Below are 26,596 nucleotides of genomic sequence, written 5' to 3' on the forward strand. Positions count from 1 at the left end.
TACCAATTCAACTTGCTCTAATACTTGTATTTGGTTTGTATAGTTATATAAGTATATGTGGTTCAGTTTCCCCGCTGTCCTTTTTGGGGCTTCCCTTTCGGCTATATGTGTTTTCTTCTCTTGTTAAGTAGACAAATTGGTAATACCCTTGGTAGAAAAACGAAAATTGTGCCACCAGATTAGTTATCGCCTTTCGATTTGCTTTGGTTTATCCATCCATCAGTTTCCATACATACTCGTATATATATGTATATATATAGAGAGCCCAGAGGCTGAAAAATTGTTTTTGTGTTGACGTTTCGTAGCTGCTTCCTGTTGCTCGGATACCCCTAATGTGAAACAACAACATCGAGTTTCATCGGTTATAATTCATGTTCTTCGTGTTTATGTTTATGTTTTTATATATCTTCATGTAGGTACAATTAAATTTCTTTGACTTTTGGCTTTGGCCAGACAAAACGGAAAAATGTTTTCCCAAAAATTTGTTCAGCATTTTCCTTGCATTTGTCGATTTGTCTACAATAAATGTTTATTTTATGGAACATCGTGCCTTTAATTACCATTACCATTTTTGTTATTGTAACATTTAGTATTACTTTGCAAATTTAACTTGTTTTCTTTAAACGTTTTTAGTTTTTAGTTAGCTTTAGTTAAGGTTTAGTTACTGTTTTGGGATTGCTTTGGTAGATCCTAAGTTCGAAAACCGAAATTAAATTTAATTAAATATTAATTAACTCAGTTTTTCCGATTAATTGAGAAACATTCAACTAGCAAGAAAAGCCCGAAAATCAAACAATGCTCCCTTCAGCTCTTTAAAGCTAAGCAAAATCATCCTTATGGTAGCTAATATGTATTGTATAGTTATTATGAGATTTTCTTTGGTTTTCCATTTAGTTAAACGTACATTCACTTAAAAGATTACAACTGTGTGCCCTCGTCTCGATCGGCCTTTTGCACATTTACAATTTACCAATTTTTTGTTGTTTTTTTCTTGTTTTTTTTTTTCATTTATATTTTTCTATATTTTTTCAGTGACTTGCATTCCTTTAAGCCATGACCAACAAAATTCAAATGGTGATTCCCTTATTCGGGCTGGGTGTCCCTGCGTGTCTTGTGGCCGCGGAACGAGGCCTGGATCTTGGTGGCGGCCTTGTTCAACTCCGGATCGGTCAGATCTATGTCCAATTCCTCGGCCACCTTCTTGGTTATCTCCTGGATGTCCTCGTCCTCGGGCGCGTCCTTGTTGACCAGCTTGCGTGCCAAATGGCCACGGAATGTGGACTGAATCTTCAGTGCTGCATGGCAGAGCTCTAGGAGAAGGAAAAAAGAATGAAAGAGAGTGGCTGTTAAGAGTGTTGCAACTGCTGTTGAGTGGCCACAAAAACACACACAAATTTGGGCTAAACTATATACAAAAGTTGTAAGAAACTTGTCGAGGGTTCTTTGGCCAATTGCAACTTGAGATGATACTCCAACAAATGCCTCAATTTGTTGTAAACTATTTTCAATTAGCCTGCGAGTGTGTCCGACAAATGTTGTTTTGGCTTCCACATGCTCCTATATAATTAAGTGTAATAGTTCAGCGTATCCCAGCACTGCAATTATTATTATTTCCAGCTCCTCCTCCTGCCCCTCCTTGGGATATCCTACAGCCTTGATTGTGTTTTCATTCGTGGCCCACAATGGCAGTAAATCTTCTACGACTCCCCGAGCGCTTGTATAAAAGCAAAATAATGGAAATCACACGCGGAATTATTCCCCAGACTCTCTTCAGAGTGTTCGGTATTCGTTGTATGCCGATTCCTGTCCGCAATTCATGTTCCGTTTCCCCATGGCTGTCGGACCACGTCGCCTGGCTAATCAAGTTACGTCTACGCAGCACTGGACGCGATGGGACGCATACTTCCTGCATATTTAATCTGCCCCGAGTGCAGAAGTGCAGAAGGGCAGAAAGGCAGAAGGGAACAGACCACAGAATTAAGCTCCATTTGAAACACTCACAGCTCCTGCATTCCGGCGCATGTGGCTGTGGCCCAGTCACGCGTGACACCTACGTCCTACGTGGCCTAGAGTTCTTGGCTCTAATAAGTTTACTTTTTCAGGATTGATGGTCAATGTAATTACTGGGTAATTGTCTAAAAGTTCTCTGTGCATACGAATACGTGTATCCCCGGCTGAAGGGATAGAATTTTTGCAGTGCTCCGTTACGAAATTACATCATCTCAGCTGCCATTTTGCATTGCTCTCAGTTTTCCCCCCATTGCTTTTGTGCAGTTATGCAAATGTTGGGGAAATTCTCTTTTAAAAAATTCGTTTTTGATTACATTTGCCTTGGCCTTGTTGAGATTTCGCTCAGCTCTAAAGCAACAAGACTGCATACAGATATATATGTATATATATATATATACATATATACATACTTAACATGGGTAGTTTACCCAGCTAAATTGCGCGTTTCCCTGCGGGCAGAGGTAACCTACTTCACCTCCCTGCTACTTCCACTTCCATTCGCAGTACACTTCCTTCCCCTGACAAATATTGTCTGAGAGACGGTCTGCGTTAATTCGTTAAGCATAATTGGAGTTTAGCCAAGTTAAGCATTTGGCAGGGGCATACGAACCGGTAGTAGCTGGAGCTCAGAGGCAGCCGGGACTTATGGCGTGTGCTGCTCCTTTATCAAATTACGGACACACGGCGTATACGCAACGTGCCTCAGGCCCCCAGCACGTGCTGATGTACGCTGCCGCTGCATTTGTGTATGTTTATTTATAAAATATTTAAAAATACCTGCAAGACGTGCGAATTGCCTCGTAATTCTACGGATATGCTGTGCCACATGTGGGTCAGTGGAAGCCACCTGCCTTATCGTGGCTGTTGCCACTCGTCCTTGTCTGGCACTAATCAGCCTGACTCTAGGTGTTTACCGTCGTTCTCGCAACGAAATTCGTCTCAATTTCTCTGAAAGTTTTTCCATGTCCACACTTTTGGGTGTTTCTGTTCAAAAACTTTTGCGATTTTGCAGCGAAAACGTTTTCCGTGGCACCCTGTTCGGATTTAAGAGATTTTCTGCTGTCGACGGTCATGTAGCCCATGTCGCAAGCCGCTCACGTACACTGCGTGTCCTGTCACAGGACCGCCCAAAGACCCAAAATCCAAGGGAACAGTGTCTAAAAACCTGGCATCAGTCATCAGGCAGAGCAACATGCATGTCCTGATCTCCCAACTTTCTTTTGCTTTCGGTTTTGCTGCGCTGCCTGTTCGAGGCACACAAATTGAGTTTGCTTTTCTTTCTCGGCAAAATGTCACAGTGAATGTTGCACCTGCACATTTTAATATCGGTACGAGGCAGGCGGAGATACCCTAGTTGCTGTTGCTGTTCCTGTCTTTGCACGCTGATTTGCATGTTTCGAGCCTCGGGACATCGGTCACGTCGCCCTGATTGACTGACTGTGGGACTGTGGACTTTGGGTTCCGTCACGCTAGCAGCTTCGAGGTCTTTTTGCAGTTTGTTTAATTGGCCTTCGGTTTTACGGCACTCCCAACGCCTCCATCAAGGGGCAAGACCTTTGTGCCTCCAGCCATTAAGCTCCTTTGCAGCCTCAACTCAATGCCGCACGCAGAATACCCAAAGGGCCTGCCCCCAATGAAATCAATCATGAGCCGCCTTTGCTGCACTTTTCACCTGTCCTTCGTGGCGCCCTTTGTATATGGCGATTATTGGTTGAACGAGTGCGTGTGTGTGTGTGTGTGTGTGTGTGTCCCACAACAGCAGCCACAACACACGTGTTGCCACTTCGCGCCTGTATCTGGTCTCACTGTGGTCTTGACCCAGATTCCCATTACAATGCAAAATTTATATGAAAAAGAATGCAGGGCTATGAAATATGACAGTGCCGTGTGTGTGTGGGAAGGGAAGGCTTGAGGACCATTAGCGAAAGTACAAATCTCTGACGTTTGTTAAGCAATTGTGTCGGAAACAATATATGCACAAGAAGTGGCCCAGACACGCACATACTCGTACTGGTAATGAGCGAATGTTCAAAAACTAGAAAAACAGCCACGGAAGCTGAGCAATTGTTAAATGCCCTACAAAAAGGATGTCAACTTGTGGGTGTCCAACTTTGTAATGAGTGATAAGACTGAGCTGGGATTAGGCCCAACAAGTTGTAATACTTTAAGTACTAAGAATATCTGATCCAACACCTGGCGGAGGGTGCTCAGGCCTGCCCTCAGGGTCCCCTGCTCGTCCTTGGGAGGCAACTTTAGCAATTCCGTTGCTGAGTCCTTGTCATAAATCTACATTTTAATAATCACTTTGCTGCCCTGTCTCCTGTCCCTGCCCAACATCTGGCAGCTGCGACTCTATTTTGAGTCTTACAAAATGGCCGACTCGACAGAATAGAACTTTAGAAGGTTTTCTGTGTGTTTCGTGTAGGTGAGTTTCCTATTTTTTTCGACGTTTACCAAATGACGACAAATTGTGACAAATGAACCACGATAATAAGCTCGTAAATGGAATTTTTAAGCAAAAGTTCTTCGCTGCCAGAACGCAGATAGAAATGGTTGCGGTTGCCAAGATTTTGCCATTCCATTTCGGCCTTATACGTTTGCTTCTTGCTGGTCTGGTGACCCAACCGGCCACAAGAACTAAGCCCATTTTTCAATTTCCGCCAGAGCAAACTCTTGCGGTTTTCGTTTCGACTCGGTTTAGGCTTGGTCGTTTCCTCCATTGCAAATTGCTTGTTATTGGAGAAAATAAATCGTCCTGAAAGACAAACAGTTTATAGGCAAACAGTAATTGCGTGTCCCTTAGAAATATCCCTCCCATTGGTTTAGCCATAAATGTGGTTTTTCCATTAGACCCTGAGGAAAACATGCAGAGATTTTGCTCCCCAGAGAAGAGTGGTACGGAGGTGCTTTCCCGGGAATTCAAACAACACTTTAATTAATATTAATCCCTCGCAGAAAAAGCTGCTTATGGCTTATTATAAAATATGGCTGGCTAGGCTCTGCCTCACTGCGAAACTCATTAAAAGTTAGCTCGGCTTCCGGCTAATCCCAGCCCATAATTAACTAGATTAAAGGCTTGAATTAATTATGAGATATTGAGTCATGAATTATTATTAATCGTATTGGCCAAGTGTTTGCCCACAATTTTCAGTTACGCATTTAATTTGCTGACTGTTTTGGGGCCCAGCCAGCGAGGCATAAGCCATTTAAATTAAACAGCACTGCACTCGGGGACACCTTTTCGTAGCTGTTCGAGAGGGGAAATTCTCTATATTATTTAGTCGAATTTCCCAGTCAAATGGCAATTAAATATTTATCGAGGGAACCTTCCTCGAGCCACGATAAACACGTCGACCAGCGGACAGCAGGCCTGTGGGGGAATTCCATGAAAAGGTGCTAAAATTGTTGAAATATTTAAACAAAACCAACTTGGCCTAAACACTGGAAAGCAGCCAAAACAAAATGCATGCCATGTCCAGGTCTGCCCGATCCCCTGCACCCCTGCAGACACCTCGTGACCAGCGCACATTATCCGTACATTAGAGGTCCGACTCGGTGTCTGTCCCAGTCCCAGTCCCATTCACCGTGCACATTCTGTTGTCTGTTTTATTGGGTTGGCATTTACCTTCGGTGTTGTGGGGCATGCCACCTCCATCTGTGGGTGTGTGCTAGCGTGGAAAGACACAAAAAATCGCCAATTCAGCGGCCGAGTAATGTTTTTCAGCCTGCTTGGTGCGTGCGTGTCTCATGTCAATGCCGTTCTCTTCCTTTATTTCACTTTTTTTTTTTTCTTCTGTCGCATGCTTTTTAGATCCGCCTTTTTGTTCGTGGCCAACCGGGAGGCAGCCAACAAAAACAACAGCACTTAACATTTTACTTAAATGGCTTGCCCCACCGCTGCCACTGCCACTGCCACTGCCCCTGCCCCTGCTACTGTTGGTGTTGCTGCTGCTTTTGTGTTTTTGTGGGCCTCCTGGCGGTGTAAATGGAATTACAAGCTTGCTTAAAACCGAAAATCCAATTAGGAGAGCTGCTGTGCTGTGCTGTGCTGTGCCGCTGTTTTATCGCAGTTGTAGCTGCCGAGATGTTCCTGTTCGCTGACAACACCTGCTGGAACGAGGGGTCTTCTATAGCTGTCGCTCGGTTGGTAGTTCCTTATTTAACGTTAACATGGTGGCCACAAGTCCCCCACTTCCTTGGTTTCTTGGTTTCCTCATACATATTGTCCTTTCATTCTTTGCGGGGAAATATACATAACTCTATTTCGACTCTATTCTGGTGTACATCTCTTTCGGCATCACTTAGTCCATATCAAAAGTCGATCCATATCGGTTTCGCTATTGCACAATCATAATGTATCATTGTCGAATGGCAACCAAACCCCGCCCAATTAGAGCAAACAACCGCCCGAATGTAGTTCGAATTACCATAGCGCACTCGCACTCACAGGCAATTGTTGGTTTTGGCATTGATCGGGGGTTCCGGGAGCGAGGCGGGGCGGGGCGGGGGGCTGTGGCATCGCCATAAACTATAATTAGTGAGGGTATGCTACTGCAGGGAGTACGAGGCCAGCCCCGGCCATGCCACAGACCCCCCAAAACAAATCGCCAGACAAACAACTCGACCCAAAAGACATTAGAGCAAATGCGTAAGCCCATGTTTATGTCGGTCAATGGGGGCTCATGTGTTTGTGTTAGTTAGCCTTGTGCATTTGTGAATCGGTTGCACACAGCCAAAGCAACTCCAAAGCCAAGACCTGGCGAAGCCGCAAGCTTTATGCCAAAATGCGAAATGCATACACAAGAAACCATCCTCAAATGGCTTTCGATTTTTGTCCTTTTTTGGGGACATTTGCTTGAGTGTGTGTGTGTGTCTGTGTGCACTCCAATTTGCATATAAAATGGCCAAAATCGTTGTTTTGGTTTTGGTTAGAAATGGCTTTAGTTGTGGCTAAGGCCATATGCGGGCTTCCTTGTTTGACTTTCAGTATGTACGCTTTTTTTTCCTTTCTGAGGCTCCGCACGAAAGTACGTTCATTGTGCTGGCCGTGGCGTGGCTTCCTGTTGTTGCTGCTAATATTGCTTTAAAGTCCAGCCGAATGGGCCAGAAGTTTACAACTAGGCCAACGCCATTAGCCTGTCGTTGGAGCGCGATGGCTGTGAATAATGATGAAGTTCTGACTGGATCCGATGGGCGTGCTTTGAAAGAGTTAAATGTTCGCGTGAAGTGAGCGAAGTGGATTAAATTATGGACTAGGACACAACGTCTAGGCCTGTAGACGTTAAGGCCAACTGGAACGCATCTTGGTAGAGCCCCAAGCCTCCAAGATCCTTCCACCTATAATTAAGTGTGGACTCAGTGGCAAAGGCGAGTGCGTCTCTCTGCGCGGCTCCTCTTCTTTGAGATCTCGTGCGCGCCTAATTAGCCGTCTCATACACATCTGCATATGAATGGCTTAAGAGGGGGTTACGCCTCCAGAGACACGCCCAGCCCTATAATTAAGCCTACAAAGAGAGAGAGAGAGATCCAGTGAGGAGCCGTGGATGTGTCACACACGTGAGCTTGGGCTGGAAACTGTCGTCTAACAGCTACTGACGCTGTCCTCTTTGGTTATGCGCCTCGGTGACAGTTTCCTCCAAGTTTTTAATGAGGCTGAGGAGGCTTTACATTTCTCCTTCTCCCATGCCCGCGACTTGATTGTGCCCCAGGCAAATTATGGCTAAAACCTGTCAGCGGCTGCAACGTCTTAATAGGATTTCAAGATTTTATATTATTTAGGAGCGTTGTGGATCCGTGGAGTTGCCGTTTGAATACCCCAAGGGCGAGTGGGTGGAGGCACAAAAGTTTGGGCCTAGGCTTCGCCGGCAAATGCTGAAACTTGGGCTTGTTTTTGGCAAGTGACAAACACTTTGGTTGCCTCACACTTGAAAATAAATTGCACAACACGAAAAGTTTGCGTTTCCGTGGAGTGGAGCCCTGCTGCTTTGTCAAATAATGTGTGAATGGAGGAATTGGGAATCCTCTAGAGCACAGAGATGGGGAGCTGTAAAGCAGATTTCCTGGATATTCTCCAGTGCTGGGATCTTTTGAAACATTCCGCCACATGGGCTCTGGGTGGGAGTGGGGCATGGGGTCAACCTGGCACTTACCTTTGTCGTTCGGATCAAACTCAGCCTCGAGCTCTGCCTTGGTCTGTTCTGCCGAGGAGCCGGCTGCCTCCTCGACTCCTGCAGCACTTGCGGCGGCCCCATTGTTGGTCACAGTTTTGGTTTCCGATTTTTTCATGGTTTCTCTCACTTTGTGGCCTCGAAAGACGGCTTGAATTTTTGTTGCGGCTTTTGCTGTAATCAAAAGTGGAGAGCAGAGACAAAAGAAAAAGATAGAAGTTCATTAATTGGGTTGAAAGTGCAGAAAAGTTTCCCTCTTAGTGGAAACTCAATATGGAACTAAGGGACTTCGATCACTTCTATAAAACGGTCAGAAAATCAATAAAAATGAGCTCCGTTCCGGCCAAGTTCTCCAACTTTTTCTCTAATTAACTTCAAAGGAATTCTCCAGCCACCCAGCCCCCGGGGCTGTTCAATCGATTTCGACCGGAGCTGAAGGAATGCTCCGAATTTCTGGCCCCCTGCCATTTGACTCCAAGGAAACAGGAAAAAGGGAAAGTTCTCTTCGGCTAATAAACTTCAGGCGCAAGTTTCGTAAGGCCGAAGGATAAGAAGGATAAAGAATCGCAAAGAAACGGAGGAAACGGACGAAGGCTATGTGCAATAAACAGAGATATATCGACCATGTTTCTACGAGCATTCCTGGGTCAGCATTCATTTTTTATGGCATTTTTCACGCAGATACCAAGCAAGCAAAAAAAAAAGTGCTGCCGTCCTTGAATAAGTTATAATAAATTGACACGTGAGGCTTTTGGTACGGGCATTCCTGCCAAACACTATCAATAAGGAAAAGGCAACGGCAACGGCAAAAGCGAAACCGAAACAGAGGCCATTTCTAAAAAAAAAAATGGTTGTTTGTGCCTGGCACAGGGCTGCCTCACCGGAAAGGGGTCTGGGGCAGGGGCAGGTTGTGGCAAGGTTGGCGCTGTCAAGTGGCGAGTGCTATGCTTTTAATAGCTGCCCACAGCGGCTGAAACTGCTCTCCGGCACTTCCCATTAAATCATCGGTTATCCCCTGCTATCGAGTGAGAGCTGAACGGCATGGAGCGAAATTCTCGCCACGCTTTAAGGATTGTTTCTCAAATTTAAGTGCTTTAGGCATCGGAACTGTAATCAAATTATCTCATTTGTAATGCAACACTTTTTCCATGAATAAAAATCCAATATATTCCGGGCTACAAGCAGCTGCTGTTTGTATGTTTTTTGATTGACAAAAAAATAGGAAAATTTTACACCAAATTGAGTTTATTTATCCCACATCTGGTCCGCATGCAGGCATTTGTTCAGGCCGGTTTTTCAGCAAAAACAATATAGCATTATAGCATAAATGGAAATGTGTTTTTATGGCCTACATTGGGGAAATCCTGAAAAAGCTGCTCCCATATTCAATAATTTAAAGAAAAATATAAAAACAGAGGCCACCAGGCAGGCTCCTTTGAGAGGTGCTTTTTGAACTATAATACGGGTATATGCGTGTTTCCAATTAGCATTCGTTTTATGTCAGCAGAGCCATCAAAAAAGCTTCGAATAGCCGGGAAAACTAATGAACATAAACCACTGTCATCCTCTAATTAGAAACTAAAAACGGAAAATGAAAATTTATACGTGCCGTCTGGCGGCGGAGCCTAATGGCCTCGGCTTTAGTGTGGCCATCAAACGGAGCGAATTATGTGTGGGGCAAGGCAAGGTTATTTATTAAATAAATATTGCATGCGCCTCATTAAACAGAAAAATGAAGGCAGGCGCTAAAAAATGCCAAAAGGCTCCGCTGAACGCTCCTCCGCGAAATAAAATTGGATAACCGCAGAAGGAGATGGAGCAGGGGAAGTGGATGGGGCAGGACAGATGGAGTGGCATACTCGTATAGGTAGACATTCACACCTGTGTCTCTCGCCCCGGAACATCGACACGCGAACGGGCGGGAGTATAAAGTGCCTGACACTAAACGCAGCACGCACCCAATTACACACGGCGTATACGCAATTTGGTGCCAGGAACAGGAACCGCGCGTGGCAGCTCCATCTCTCATGCTTAATTCATTCATAATTTGCCATTTGGCAGGCAATAACCCGAAACCATTTCCGTTTCCGCCGAGAACGCACAGAATCTGATTACATTTGTCAAGCTGCGAGTGCTTCCTGCTCTTCCTGCTACGCATCCTGTGGGATTTCTGAGCTGCTTCCCAGGAATGGGAGTACCACAATGACCAAGCAAAGTTATTTTCGTAATTAAAATTCACTCCGTATTCCTCCTCGAACTTCTGCGTCCACGGGCTCACGACTCTGACAATTGTCCTTTCAAAAACACTTTTTTCTGTCTTAATTAATGGAATTTCAGCGGCAGCTGTGCAGTAGTTCTGTTGTTTTCTGCTAAGCCAATTTTTCCTGCTAATGGAAATTAAACTACAGAGGGGGATATTTGCTGGCTCTGCGGGATCTGTAGTACTCCTACGGTAATGAGGCATCCCCCACAGAGGACTAACCCTGACCTCGTAGAAGCGCCGGCTTATTCCTGGAATGCTCTAGTACATTCCTTTCAATCAAAATGCGTCCTGCGCGGCAGTAGCCTGCAACAAATTACGTGCAATTTATTATTTTAATTAAATCGTTGACTGTCGGTGGGCTGGTGCAGTTTAACTGGAATTTCTCCTGCCATTACAGCGGTTGCACAGGTGCCGCAGGTCTGCTGCTGGCACAAGAAACAATAATACGGGCAACAGGAGGCGGAAAGAATGCTAAACTGAGGCACAGAATGCCTGGAGAATATTAAAACGAATGAGTTATGCAGGAGACCGGAGACAGCAGCCAAGGAGCCAGCGAGAAAACTTGGCCCAGGTGCGCCTTGGCCTTAGAGCCATAAACTCCGAGCATAGTCGGGCCATGGCTTAAATAAATAAGCAAACAACGGAAGCACGGGGAAGCATCAACTGAACCAGTTTCCCCTCTATTTTCAATTATTTTGTCAAGAGAAATCTGAAATGTTTTTGTCAGGTTAAATTCCAAAAGCAAAAAAAAGGATTAATAAAAATATAAGAGGATGTCAGGTTGACTTTTAATGGGCAGTCAGTTCCCCAGACAGCAATAAAGTTGGTAATTAATTCCGCTTTGATCTGCCAACCGCACGGACAGACCAATTTCCAATGAAAGTCCAATCTGGCTTTGTAGCTCTTTTCATACCAGAAGCCAGGCGCAAACCAGTTCCATATTCACAGCCGGCTCTTTGGAATTCCCACAGTCCTCGTTAACCTGCCGGGGAGTTTGACAAAGCCCATTAAAGATTCGTATGGGGTGCTTGGCGAAACTTTGCCCCATTTAGATTCACTTGGCCAGCCACATGGGTCCATCAACAGCCGCACTCGGAATTGATGGGGCAAGTGCGGAGGCACTTGCGACTGTGATAATTTGGTGGCAAATTGATACCTCCATGATGTGTTCATTTATGAGGTCAGGCACGGGGTCACGAGCTGTATTACAACTGGTATTCCACAGTCCCACAGTTGTGGGACCTCTCGATTTATACAGTTGACATTCCTAATTTATGGCCGTGACTCTCTTTGTGTTCGGCAGCCATGTACGCTGTTTGCCTCCGGCCACTATTTTCCGCAGTGCGTGCCATTTTTGCCACTGCTCCTCCGCCTTCGATGGCCTTGAGTAGGGCGAACAATCGATATCGGTTTTATAAAACGCGAATGTTAATCAGGTGAACGTTTTGCTGTTGATTCGGTGGCGTGCGAAATGGAAATGTTTGTCGCACGTGCCACAAATAGAGGGCGGCGGGTGGCAATACGAAATATAGTGCATCGCTCGATATTGCCCGGGAACCACTCTTGTCTATTGATTGCAGTTCATATTTATTTCTTAGCCTCAAAGGCGGTGCCATGCCTTATACTGAACAAATTATCGGAATTTATGTGATGTCATTCTCCTAACTAGGGGCGGCACCTAATTGCAGAGCTTTGGCTGGTCGAGTTATGTGCCGACCGGACAGGACTGTGCCATTAATTACAGGCTCTTATCTGAGTTATATGTGACTTACCAACACTCTCGTTCAGATGGCACCATAATGAACAGGCTTTGCATAATTAAGCCCGGGCTGACCACAATACACCATTATTCTGGCCGAATGGCTGAGGGGAGTCGGTACATGCGTAAGGGCCAGGCCCAGGACCAGGACCAGCACCAGCACCAGCACCAGGTCCAGGAACAGGGAAATTGAAAACAGCATTCATGTGTGTACGAGTTGCGATAAAAACCCACTTCTCTGAAAACATTGGCCATTCAATTGTTCATTAATTTCTATAGAAATCCATTATTCGTTTTTCAATTTCCATTAGAATTGCTTTTCCAATAAAAAAATTACAATGCCAGCTGTTTTGATACCCTTTCCATACAATCAAGGATAACTATGGAAATTTTATGATCTTACTCCTTTCCCTCCCCACTGATTGTCGGGGAAACTCGATTATTCCATTAAGATAATCGCTTCGATTAGCCTGTCAGTTGAGGCCCTAATCAGTTAGTCGACACACGACCGATTTCCAACAGATTGATGCCTGTGTAAACTTACAGAAAATTGCGCATACGAAGCGTAGGCCTCGGACAAGGGACAATACAAAGTTTAACTACTTGATATGCAGACGAGGAGGCATTGGAAATTATGAAGATGCAAGAGATGATGACAGCTGTGGACCGTTCTGCCACAGGGGAATTCGTTCGGTGGCCCTAGGCTGGTCACGTTTCACTCGAGAAAAGAACGTAAAATAAATAAACCCATTTGTTAACCATTTGACTACGTGTCGAGATCATTTGAGTGGTCTGTTTGCCAACGAACTGTTAAGTTCTGTGAGTATTTGCTTTCATTGGAGTTGGAGCTGCAATTGGAAGCTCCTCGTTTGAAATTTAATTAGTTTCAATGGCTGTGGAAAGTTTTCAATTAAATTAACACAACTTTGATGCTTTTTAGTGCTGCTCCGAATGTTTTAGTTCTCGGCAAGAAAAGCAATCAAATGAAGTCGACTATCATTATTCATTTAAACCCTCTAACAGGAAGGAGAGGCAAATAAAAGAGTAAGCAAAGTTTTGTGTTTTAGATACAATTTAAAAGTGGAGAATACTCGTCTCTTAAATAAGTGTGGCCAGATTGCCTGCAGCGCTGCCGGATGTGCGCTCTCCTCGCCTCTCCTCCACCTGCCATTAGCATATTTCCGGTCTATTTATGAAAGCGCCTCGCGTTCGCCATGTATGGTCTGGCCCCTCCAGAGCATTCCGCCCCAGAGTTGCGAGCGTTGGAAGTATTTATTATTAAAATGCTACTCAAAAATTCGCCTCTAACTTTTGGCAACAAAATTAAAACAGTCCGCAGGCGAGGCTCGCGCCAACGCAGCACAAAAAGTTGGCCATAAAGAAAAGAACAGCGAGGGCGAAAAAATGCTATCCACTGACAGTCCCATTTGCCCTTTTTCCAGTATTCACTCCTACGAAACTATGTGGCCAGATCCGGCACTGAAGGCAGGACCAAAACTCCAGCCCTATGGCGAGGCCTTCAAAAGTTATATTTATTAATAAAGAATCCACTCGTTCAGCCCGCTATCTGCATGCATCCTCCCTTCTTCTCCTCCTCCTGCCCTTTTCGCCACTCGAATTGCTGTCCTTTTGTGGAGGCCAATTGAAATTGAAACTTATTACGTCGATGACGCAGTGAGCACTCCTGATGCTGCCACGGCGCGGCGGCAACAGGCAACCAGAGCCCATAAAAAGCAAGTGCAGCAGTGCAAAGGGTCCGCCCTGTGGTCCTTGGGCATCTGGGAAGAGTTAAAGTTCAAGCCGTGCCAGCGGTAACTGCGCTGGGCTGGCATGCCAAATAGCAATTTGCTGACTGGTCCTTTTGGCCGGGCCAGGGCTCCAGATTGCCATAATTGCGCAGCCTTTTGATGCTCCTCCCCTCCTCCTCATTGAGGTACATAGTTTCCCCCCAAATTAATCTTCCTACAAGATACTCGAATGGTTTTGTTACACGTCTGCTTGAAGCTGATGGGAATCGAAGCGAGAACTATAGATTTCAATGCATTGAGGCTTGAAAGGAGTATGATATAGGATGCCCTCTAGATTCTTTGCTTTTCTTTTTGAATGTTGATTTTATATTATTTTATGTTCAGGTCAGTTTCCATTAGGTTTCTGCTCTCAGCCCCTCGACGGGTGTGGGAATTAATTGCAAGCTGACATGCGAAAATTTAATTTCCACCTTGTAATGTACACCAAAAACATAACGTAAAAGAAACTTTCTAAAGAGTCATGCTTATGGGGATCCCTTTCCTTCCTCCCGCCCCTGCTTTTCCCACGCTATTCCCGTTTTCATTATTTACCCGTGCAGCAGTTTCCGTTGCCATTTTGTGGTTTTTGTTTGGTTTCTTGTTGTTCTTTGGGTTTTTTTCGGTGCGGTTCCGTTTCCCTGATGCGTGAGCTATTGACTGGCATTGCCATTGTTGCCAGGCTCTTATATTTATGTTGGTAATTTATACTTAAACTTGTGGCGCATGTCCGTGCCCCTGCCGTTACTCATGGCTGCCACTTTTATTTATGGCTGCCGTCTTTTGTTTGCTCTTGAGTGCGATGGTTATTGTTTCACTCCAACTGGTTTATGCACATTAATGTCATGTCCGAGTGTCGGATGAAATTAACAAAACTGTCACGACGCCAAGTGCGGAATATCTCTTCGCTCTTCTAAACTAAACTCGTCGCACACATTGTTGTCTAACAATTTAATTGAATATACCAACAAAGGCTTAATTAACTGATTCTTGTCAGGGGTCTTAGCCGCATTTCACCTTGTATGCATACGAATACGAGTAGAACTGGGTCAGCACTCTCGCTTCGACAGTGCCAGTGTCTTCCAAGCCAATCCCAAATGCACTAATGCCACGCCAATGGACTGTCAGTGTCGCAAAATAAATGACAAATAAGAGCCAAACTAAGTCAAATTAAGTGGCATGTCATGTGGCCCCAGAAGAGACCCGGTCCCAACATTTCTCTTCCATTTGCGCTGACAAAGAAAGCCTGTCCGAGCGACCGCTAGAAAGGGGAGAACGAAGCCCAGAATTAAATTAACTCATGACTGTCCCCCAAAGAGTCATAACAAAAGTGAGGGAGTGGGGGTACCCGTGTGTAGTCCAGTGCAAACATGCAAATGCAAACATTGGGGGGATCTCAAGTGTCATTTTGTGGGGCATGTGGCAGGCAAGCAAATGAAAGAACAACAGCCGCCCCGAATAGCCAAAGACAAGTCGGCAGTCCAAAGAAGACAGAATCAGTTTATGGAAAGGCGAAAGTAGGCAACAAAATAACTCAAAACGATACTCTTTATTGGCAACCAAAAGATAGGAGTTCAAAGAAAAAAGTGTAGTAACTCGAGATGTTCCCATAGATTGCCCAACTTCAGTGTCAGATGAGGATGTGGATGATATGGGACAACGGCACCATAAAGTGTCAGACCATGAAAATTGCAGCTGTTGAGTGGAAACTCTAAGCCCAATGGAATTTTTGTTTATGTTGTTTTGTATCTGTAGTCGTCGAGGCATTTGTGTGGCTAAAAGACAACAGAGCGGGGCGGGTAGTGGGGGTGCTCCAGTGGGTGGAAAGCGGAGCTCAGCGCAAAAGCAGCTTACCAAAAATGTTTTGTCACTCAATGTGTTTGCCCACTGACAACAGCCAGAGTTTGCCAACGCAACGAAAATATATGCGAAAAGTCAATTTTAGAACAATTTTCGCAGCATTTCAAGCGAAAGAGTAAACGAAAGCAAGCCAATATCGATGTAAAAGGCAACTAATTGAAAACTCCTCACCCCACTGAGTAAATACACTCTGTGCTCTGTGGAAAGCCAATCATCTAGTTGAAGACATATCCCTGGTAAATATTTCTCAGACACTCTAAAGATATCAGACACCATGGGGCGAGAAGGAGGAATGAGGAATGTATGCCAGTGCCTCATGCAGTTTGGGCAAATTGATTTTATGCTCGAAATACTTTTAGCTTGTTTGCATTTCAATGTTGTCGCAATTAAATATTAAAATCAATTACAGTCCTCCGAGCAGGTGCTTTGCCTCGGTGCTCCTGCGGCTCATTTTTGTGTCGCCCAAAAGGGACTCGTGCTGGGTGATGGGGAAACTGCAGCCTGCAGCCATTTTCATTATAAACACAAAATTTAAGCAGAATACTCGAAGATGTTAGAGGGAGGTATCCGATGACATAGAGCAGCGGATTGGAAAATGACCCCAGATTAAATATGTTAAATTTAAAGGAGACGGAATCTCACATACCATACTCGTAGAAGAAGCCAGGCAAATGAGTGACTCAACAAACGAATTCCTTGGCAAATACCATCCAATTGAATGAGATTCCCCATTCCCTAAGCGTAGCCGTAAATCAAGGGTCTTTGCCAGCTATTTATGCCTTCCCGCAGAATCTTCACTCAATTCATATTTACATGGAATGCTGGTTATTTTTTGGCCCACAATAGTTTGTGTGGCAAGAGTCAAACAAGCCAAGGCTAGAGCCGCAGAGCCACAGAAATAGCACAAGCCAAGTGGAGCAAGGGGAGACAGAGTCCGGATGGACTGGGCGGCATGCAGAGCGAGATACGGACAGAGTGAGCGTCAAATTTGTAGCCTCAACAATATTTAAAGGGGGTAACGAAGAGCGCGGGAACGAGGCAACGAGGCAACGGGAGGAACGAAAAATGTGGCCAAAAAGGACTTGCGACCCTTTTGGCCTGGAGCTCTGTTGCCCGACTCCACGATTTAAGGGCGGATAATAAAAACGGATTTACAGTTATGAGCACAAACATGCCGTAAAGCAAATAAATGAGAGCGCAAATCCAAGAGAAGGTGGCAAATGCTCGTATTTGCAGGACCTTGGTCGTCGCTCCATGCGCTCCTTGCGCTCACCGTCCTGGACAAACACGACAGCAATCCCAATCCAATTAAAGAGAAAGCAATTCCACGGAATCCGTTTCAGCCTTGGTTTCCCCCCCCCCTCGAAAGTGAGATTCGTTTGATAACGTCCAAGTGGAACGCTCAATTTAATTAGATACTTGATGACGGAACAGGACTGAACGGAACTGAATGGAACTTAACGGAACGGTGCAGATCTTGGGTCACAGACAACGCCCATGGTCTCACTTCCGCCCTCGATGGGGGGAGGCCAAAAGCTCTTGAGGAAACTGATTAACAAAGGCCAAAAGCATCAGAAGGCTCGGCTCTTTGGCCTGCATTGTGCTGATTGAAGAGTTCGTGGACAGTTGCATTGTCAGCAGAGCACACACACACACACAACATGCAACAAAGGCTTCCTCTATGGGGCATGACACACTTTATACTCTTCACAGCTGAAGGGCCCCTTCTCTACTGAATTGAATAGTGTTGCTAACGGAAGCATAAGTGCATAAATTGTTGGAATATTGTGTGCTACTTATGTACACACATATGTATATGCTTCAGTTTGAATATTAATATCTATACTAGTTTTTATCTCCAGGCAGCTATCTATCAGAGGGTATGCTTCCCTTCGTGGCATTCCAAAGCAGCGTTTTCCCCTTGAATTTATTCGAGTTTGACGCCTTATCGAAAATGGGGGCGTTACGACATTATCAGCGCCTGCATCTACGTCATTGCACATTAAAATTGCAAAAAGTACTACACAGTCGAGTGGGTCCCGGACGGGGAGGTCCTTCAGGCAGCACACAGACCCACCAAAACACACACACACACAGACACAGACACAGAGCACCACGTAAGACTTTCAATCAGAGTGCATTGAAACGGAAATTCTGCGCTGCAGCGCAGAAAGGCAGGAAATACATGCTCCACTGGCGGACTGACGTACTGAAGGACTAAAGGACTAAAGAACGGAGACAGACCAGACCAGACCAGACCAGACCATACCCATGTATTGAGTAACCGACGGATTGTGCTGGACCGGGGGCGGGGGGCGGGGGGTGGCAGGGGTCCCAACTAACTGTATCAAATGGCAGCTAAAGCAATGTCCCAAGAACGGCTTACGACGGAGACTCCTTGCTTTTTAGCGGGAGTGAGGGAGGAGGAGGCGAAGTGGCCTCTTGGTTGGCCATAACGAGGTTGCTGTCAGTTCGTTACTGTGGCAGCAACTTTGCTGCTTGCCACCGACTTTGCATACTTTGAACTTTGCCAATACATTAGCTCGCTGGCTGTCTTGTTTGTTTTGTTGCTGGCGACTGGCGGCTGGCTGCAGCCAACTTCCCCAAAGGAAAAGTCAAAAGTATTGACTCAGAGTCAACTGACTGACAGACTGTCTCAAGGAAAATATGAGCATCTGGGTATGAATGTCCTTTGGCAGATTATCGGGCCGGGACACAAGGTTGCCACGGGTATGCGATGATATCTGCCAAGATGATTGGCTGCTGGGAAATGGGTTTCGCACAGATACAAAGGACTGTGGAATAATTGATGAGCCAAGCGACCAGTTAAAGGTTAAAGCATGCTTTCCTGTCACTTAATGCATTACGAAATCCCCCTTACATCCGCCCACTCATCCCACGGCAGTGAAATTTGGATCACATTCCACATTTAGAGATGCCTTCGCCTCGCCTCTTTCAATTTCCTGGCTGAGCGGATTAATGGAGCACAGCCGAAGCTCAAAACAGGAAAACTCAAGGAATACAAATTCCGCTTAATGACCGAAAATCCCTAACTGAAATAAATTTGATTTTATTGACTGCGAATCGGAAGGCAGCCAACGGCAGCGCAGCGGCAGAAAGCGATTTGAATTTCCCAGACAATGGCCGGGCTTGAATTTGGAAAATTACATTTTCCGCCTTCATCACCGAAACCGAAACAAATGAATTATGATGTGGCCAAACAAAAAAAGTGATTTCCTTTGTGCCAACCCCTTGAATGGAAGCTCCAGCCCAAAACCCAGGCCCAAGCCGATGCCAAACCAGTGCCAGGACACGTGCGTTTGGGCCCTGTCAACGGGGCGTATAAATCTTTTCAGCTACCCAATACTGATGACTATCCCCCAACGCTCTTCCGGGCGCTGGTTAAAAGTTCTTGTTCGGCTGGCGGGCCCCATTGCTATTAAATATTTAGGCAATTTGTAGATCTATAGCGATTTGGCCCTAATGTGGGTTATATTTATGAGCATGCCCTGAATAATTCACCTTGCCCCCGGACAGGCTCAGGACTGGTCCGCTCTGACCTAACCGGGAGAGTCTCTGGCTCTGGTTCTGGTTCTGGTTCTGACTCTGGTTTGGTATTCCATTTGGCGTTCGTGTTCGTGTTGGGTAATTTATTGGTCATGTCTTTCAATATTTAATTGAATACGGTGTCGCAGGGCCAGACAAATGGCCAGTGCCAGTGCCACTGCCAGTGCCGATGCGTGCTGTCAAAAGTGCGGCACTAAATTGCGGGCCACTTAGCCAGAGGGGACTGGAGGCGGTGGCAAGTGGGGCAGGTCCAGCCCCAGCCCCAGCAGGAGGCCTTTGTCTGCTTTATTAATAGATACCCCGCTTGGCCACAAGGCAGGGAGATGGCTATTGGGTAAATGGTAAAATCCAGATCAAAATAGATTTGAACTTTACTACTAGAGCACCGATTGTTTGAAGGAAAAGGTTATCGAGTTCTTTCTGTCAAATCTGTTGTAGGCTAGATTTTCCCAGCCCCACTATGAAGCTGCAAATTTGTGCTAGTACATAGAAGCCAGGGGCTTGCCGTTAACCATTCGAGATGCAAAGTCAACAGCAATGCAGAAACAGCCACTCCTCGGAGAATTTCCTTGAAAGCTGACCGAGCAACACGGCGTATGAGCAACCGTTCATGGAGTGGCACAATTTCACGGCCCGATTGAAGAACAAACAGCGGCTGGAAGGCAGTAACTGTTTGTCATTGGCATTAATTATGCGGCATAGCATGGAAGGCCAAAGGAAAAGCTGAGGAGCGGCGGGAGGCATGAGGCAGCGGCACAGAATGTCGTAGCGAATCTGTCACATCAAGAAAACTTTTGCAGCATAATTTGACAGACTTGAAAATCATTTGTGGCCACAGGGAGCAAGTGAGGCATGATATGTCACACAGATACGCACATACGTACACATGTCCCCCTTTCTGTTGTCATAGTGTATCTGGAATTGAATTATAGCATACCGAATGCACAGCACAAAAGTCAAGCTCAGAGCACCACACGTTTCCAATTTGTTAGGATATATCCAATATACATATACGACTGTATTTATAGGCGGGACAGGGGCAAGCTGGAGGGCTTGTGTGTCACTTGACATTTGTGTAAACCGAAGGAGAGGATCCCAGAGAGAGAGAGGGAGAGAGGGGCGTGGGGGAGGAGCAGGCTCGTACTCGTACATAATATGAAATGCTGCCAGGACATTCATGATGGGCCCCATTCTCCGCTCTGTTTTGTTGTTATGCGCCTGAATGATTTCTTTTGTGAAATTGATATCTTCGTATGTACATATGTGTATCTTTCAGCATGTGGGTGTTTGTATGTATATTTTGTATTCTCGAATGCTTCAGACTCAGCTTTGGCTTTGTGGGCTGCCCCAAGCCCAGAGGATTATAACAAATTAAAGTTGTGTAAAGCTGCAGGGATAACACAATTGTGACAGGGGATTTTATACACGTTTACGTTGTTTTCGGTAACATCATTGAAGGCATATTGGGCAGTCATGTGGTAAGATAAGACACCACAAAAAAGGCAGGAGTTGCGAAGGCACTCCAGCTTATTACGACTATGTTGCCAACTCATGATTGAAGTAGAAGTGCCAGCGAAGCTTGAAGAAATCCATTAATATTGATGGCAAGCCAGTGAAGCCAGTGACTTCTAACATGACATTAGAGAGAGTTCCTTAAAGCCAGAGGATGAACAGGGTCAATTCTCTTAGAAATAAACTTGTTTACTTTCGAAACTGAACATCGATCCACCTGAAAGGGTATGTTAATCTTCGGCTCTCAGGAAATTCTTCCCACATATTATTGTTTCCCTGTTCATGTATGGCCATCCATCACATTTATTTAATTTTCCTTCGGCTCCTCTGAATGTGATTTCGGAAGAGGTCTTGGCGTGTCTGGATTTGCATGGCTCTGCCGAATATTTTCCCCCTCGTTTATTTATTCTTTCGAATTATGCGCTAAGCGGAGCTCGCCAGTGATTGATTGGCCGGCGGGAAGTGGGACTGGAAGTGGTAGTGGAAGTGAAAACAAGGCAAGACAAATCCTCCAGTGTCAGGCCGATTGCCCCCGCCCCTTGGAGGCGCTTGGAAGCTCTGAAACTCACGTAAAGCCAGTCATACAAATATTTCACCAAACAATAAAAAACGAGCCAAAAAACGGCAGACGAAATAACAGAACGTTGTAGGTCATGTGTCATTCGCAGAGTCCTTAGTTCCGCTCCTCCTCCCGGTTCTGTTCTCGATCCCGGTCCTGGTTCTCCTCCGCTCTCCTCCGCTCTCTTGTTTAGTTTAGTTTTGTTTCGCCTCGTGGCTCATGACTCGTGTTGCATGTGGCATGTTTGTTTGCACTCAGCGGGAAGTGCTCGGGGGATTCAAACTTTAACACAGAATATTTTGTACCATGCCACGGGTCTGAAATTGAATATTTAATTTCTGCTTTGTCGCCAGTGCTTTGATACAAATTTTTCCGAGGAGTGGGGTGGGGGACAGAGTGGGCCGTTAATTAAATTCCATTCCTCGCAAATATTTTAGACAGCTTGTGCACAAAAGAGACTCAAATGCTTTGGCGGTTCAGGCACATGAAGAGTGCATTTTTTCATTATTTTCGGTGTCAAGTCGAAGTGTTGGTGAAGCCACAGAAAAAAAATAAAAATTAAGGAATTTTATAACAAAAAAAAAAGGTGAAGGAGAAGGAGAAGAACTTTGCTCATTTCGATATATTAGCTAGAGAAAAAGTTGACTATTTTTAAAAACTTTTGAATAGAAAACTTTTTAATGACAAGTTTTTTTGGAATTTCTTTATAACAGAAGTTCCCCAAACCATTAAAGCTAATAAGCTTTTGCACCAGCAGTTGAATAAAAAGACGAGATGTTTTAAATAAGAGGCACAATTTATGGTTCGATTGAGACCGACGTATGTACATATGTAAAAATGTATATTGCAGTTTATTGATAGACGAAAGCGAATGTGTGTATGTTGCTATGTGTGGGAACGAACGATGAACAACGATGTGGGCTACGAAGATCAGCTCGAGACTGAGCACGACCAACCAAGCGCACCGAATGGTTCGTGCCCTAACGAAAAAGCGCCAGAGAAAGAGAGCGCTGCCGCAGCTCGCTTGGGCTGTAGCTAAGCCGAGAGCGAACGATAGTTAGAGCGCGAGAGAACTGCATGTACGAAGCGGGTGGGCAGAGGGGCGAGAGAACGGTTATGCGGTTGAACAAACAAGCAGTGGGCACTGCAAGCAGTACTCTGCACCTTTGGCTATTTTTTGAGGAGTTTGTTGACTAATATCGGGCTGGGACAGCCTTCCACCCATATTTTCCCATCAAAGAACAAAAGGAAAAGCCAATCTCTTCTGTTTTTTTCCCTCTCACTGCCATTTGCCCATCGCTTGAGCCTTCCGGCTCTGACCCCGACGCCTACTTGATGCCACTTAATTAAATTGGATGCTTCACAGAAAAAGAAAAAAACGAGGGGGAACGTTGTGAGTTGCTGCGGACACCGCAACTCTACGGTTATACCCGATACTAAGTCAGTATGGCTCTCCTCCGGCAGACGCCGCTAATATTAAGCGACACGACAAAGAGTGCGTGCGAGAGAGACAGAAAATCAGTCTGAGCGTGACGTCGGGCGCTGCGTAGCCACTGCAAATTGATTTGTTCCTTTTGGCTATAAAAATGATCTGATCTGATCCAGATTCAGCAATCTAATAGATATGGTCGTTATCTATGATTCTGCGTTTTTAGTTTTCTCAAATCTGCAATATTGTGGATGCAACAGATTTTCGTCCTTTGTGGGGGCGGATGGGGGTGGGGCGAAATTCTGAGATATACGTTTTATAGTGACATCTTAAAGGAGTGTGTGTACCAAATTTGGTTACTCTAGCCTTAATAGTCTCTGAGATTTGTGGTTGCCTCAGATTTTCGTCCTTTGCGGGGGCGATGTGGGGGGTGGCGAAATTTGGACAGGAAACGGTCAAGGTCCGATATCACAGGAGTGTGGATACCAAATTTGGTTGCTCTGGCTTTTATAGGTTCTGAGATCCTTGAACTCATATTTTACAATTGGCAAAACCGACCATGAAACCTGTGTGTTAGAGTGAGACAGAGCGAGAAAGAGTGAAATTGTTTTCGTGATTCTGGCTGTAATAATTATACGATCTGGTTCAGATTTTGCACTCTAGAAGATATAGTCATCTTCTACGCTTCTACGTTTTTAGTTTTCTCGTATCGTCGAAATTGTGGATGCCACAGATTTTCGCCCTTTGTGGGGGCGGAAGTGGGCGGGGCAAAGTTTTGAATAATTTTTGGAGCAGTGACATATCACAGAAGTCTGGATCCAAAACATCGTTGCTCTAGCTCTTATAGTCTTTGAGCATTAGGCGCTGAAGGGGACGGACAGACGGACAGACGGACAGACGGACGGACGGACAGACGGACAGACGGACAGACAGACAGGGCTCAATCGACTCGGCTATTGATGCTGATCAAGAATATATATACTTTATAGGGTCGGAAACGATTCCTTCTGGACGTTACACACATCCACTTTTACCACAAATCTAATATACCCCAATACTCATTTTGAGTATCGGGTATAAAAACTCAACGGCTCCGAAAAAAAACGAAGCGAAAATCCAACAAAAAGTCCCATCCTACTGTCAACACTTAATCATGAAGATTTAAAGCCTCAGAAAGAGAGCGAGCGATGAAGCTCAGAGTACGAGTCCGAGTTGTATAGTGAAAAAAAATCGAAGTAAACATGGAATGTGGAAACTTTTAATTGCCGTTCTATGTAGATGTGTAGGAGAATATGTAGAGTACATTATAATAAAATCAAATATGCCAGTGTTGCGGCATCAATTTTAAGCTGATTAGATGCAAATGGCTGTGATAAAGATAAAAATACCGAATCAATATCAAACTAAGTCGTTACCAGTCCTCCTCCTGCGCCTCCGCCTCCGCCTCCTGGCAGCCTACGACAATGACACTTCAAAACAAACTACAGAACGGAAGAGAAAAAAAAAATAAAATGGCAAATCCCGAGCAGATTTGATGTTATTTTTATGTTCAAACTAGGGGCCGACGGATGGGGAGGGGGAGTGTGACGACGGAGCACACAAAAGTCTTATTTATTCATGGGCACGGAGGAAGTACTGGTGTGGACGTCAGCAGGAGTCAGCAACTAAGATGTGTACCGCCCCCACTGGATGCGGGGAAATACTTCTTTTACGAGCACTATCGAAATATGTCCCAGATTTTGATGGCCCTGGCAACACACCTGCGAGTCGTAAACCGTGACAACTGACATCCCAGTCGCAGTGAAGCGACGGATAAATTCAAAATTCCATCTCACTTATTAGTCGATTTAAAAAAGTAAAACAATTATATACATTTAATATCCCCAAGCCCAAAGTCCAAAGAAAGAATTACCTTTTGCTCTCCTTTGAGAATGCTCAGCACAAAACTCGGGCAAACTATTGGCTCGCTTTACTTCACTATATTTCAAATATTCTCAATGGCGCGCACTTTCCTTTTCTGGGAGTTATGGGGCTTGCTTTCCGAAGGGAACCTATTGAACCGAACGCTTCGCTGGATTTGTGAAACTGGCCTCGTTTGAGCCTGTGAATTTGGTTAAAAACGTATATCGTGTGGCTCTGTTAGCACTCTTCGGGCCAATGTTAACTGCCATTGACTGAGAAACGTTGAGGAAACCCGTCCGAAAGTAGGTCTCCTCGAAGGAACGAGTGGGAATTTACGTGGAACACTTTGAGTGAAGTTCTGAACAGCTTTTCCCCAGATATAAATCCTCTTAAGCTTGGGAGAGCTTTGACAGAAAGTTCCCAGTATTTATTTGAATGCGAAAATCGATGCCATAAATACCTGTTGTTGTTTTTTGAAATTGATTGTTGATTTTGGTAAAATGTTAAATGCCAATAATTACCTGTAAATAAATAAATCATATGCAAATCAGTTGACAACATAACGGTTAGCAGCTCATCGGAGCACACACACTGAACACACAAATAACGGTTAATAATTGTGTAACAAAGGGATTTTATAGATACGATACGATACATAGGAAGGAATAGCAAGGCAAGCTTTGGTTAGTTATGGAAGAGAGTAGGTGAGAGAGCGAAAGCTTTCACGGGAGCTTTCTCGCTTCGGAAAAGTGTTGCCAGCTAGAAGTTAAATTTTGAATTTCAAAAAGAGCTTTTACAGCCCGTTCGGTAATTATTTAGACGACAGAAAACATGCCAATTAATTATATTTATAATTTTTAATTTGATATAGGTATGTATGTATGTTTGTATGTAGTTCAGAGTTAGAAAAGCTAAGGAAAAGGTGTACAAAACGTGCAAAGATCCTATACGTTGGCTACTTTAACAAAGAGTTCAACACTTTTGGTTAGTATTAACATCACAACTGCAACACATCGAGAACAGTAATAACAGCAACTAACACACAGATACATAACTACATATCTACATATGTATGTATGTATGTATGTAAACCATATGTAACAGGACGTGCTCGCTAGCTAAGACAAATATTGGATAGACTTTCACTTGGTTGCTGCTATCGCCGGAAAAGCTCTAGCCACAACAGCGATAATCTTTGGCTAATTCACACACACCGGTTGACGGACTGGTTGTTGGCTAAAACGAATTAACATCGAATTTAAAATCGAGATCCAAATTTTTCAACGGATTTCGACGGAATTTCTGGCTGCCATGGTGATGGTGGTGATGTGGTATGTGTATCTCCAACTCCGGTTCTGCGTCGGTTCAGGTTCAGGTTCGGGTTCGGGTTTCGTTTATTAATAGTTTTTGCAATCATTTATCAAATTTATGTGTGAGTAGAGATAAATACAGAAGAGAAACCATTAAAAAGACCATCAATAATATGGAAATTTATTATCTTTCAATATATATTTTGGCTTATGTGAGTCGTATGCATTCAGAGAGCGAAAGAGTGAGGGCGAGTTGGAATTGCTTAATGAAGTAGGTGAATTAAATGTGTATTGAAGCAGAGTGAAAGTCAGGGAACAGATGCACATTCACAGTCACATTGACAAGACACACGCAATCATAAATGTTAGAAATGAATATCCGGCGTATACGCAATATTTGCTTATACCACTCAATTTTCTCTAAACACGCAGTCCGCCCCCACCCTCGCCCACTCTTCCACCCCATCAGCACTC

The 26,596-nt window shown here is 44.7% G+C and overlaps 1 protein-coding gene and 1 long non-coding RNA gene across 4 annotated transcripts in view; one reads left to right on the plus strand and one right to left on the minus strand.

Annotated features, from left to right (window-relative positions):
* Positions 1-115: 115 nt before the first annotated feature.
* The window catches only part of igl (IQ calmodulin-binding domain containing protein igloo), a 34,446-nt gene continuing 7,965 nt past the window's right edge, over positions 116-26,596 (minus strand). The window contains exons 1-3 of one of the 3 annotated variants that reach the window (XM_015184045.2): positions 24,823-25,067; positions 8,160-8,351; positions 116-1,310 (exon numbers count right to left, since the gene is read on the minus strand). In XM_015184045.2, coding sequence (XP_015039531.1) covers positions 1,084-1,310; positions 8,160-8,295 — 363 coding nt within the window. In that variant the 5' untranslated portion in view covers positions 8,296-8,351; positions 24,823-25,067 and the 3' untranslated portion in view covers positions 116-1,083. Of the gene's footprint in view, positions 1,311-8,159; positions 8,352-24,822; positions 25,068-25,283; positions 25,334-26,026; positions 26,168-26,596 lie in introns of those variants that run through there. The other 2 variants (XM_001360607.4, XM_015184047.2) reach the window with 2 other exon arrangements.
* LOC117183771 (uncharacterized) lies at positions 12,590-13,252 on the plus strand. The gene is made up of 2 exons (XR_004468935.1): positions 12,590-13,018; positions 13,140-13,252. It is a non-coding gene; the product is annotated as an uncharacterized lncRNA (long non-coding RNA).

Source organism: Drosophila pseudoobscura, chromosome 3, assembly GCF_009870125.1.
Source record: "Drosophila pseudoobscura strain MV-25-SWS-2005 chromosome 3, UCI_Dpse_MV25, whole genome shotgun sequence".
Taxonomy (NCBI): domain Eukaryota; kingdom Metazoa; phylum Arthropoda; class Insecta; order Diptera; family Drosophilidae; genus Drosophila; species Drosophila pseudoobscura.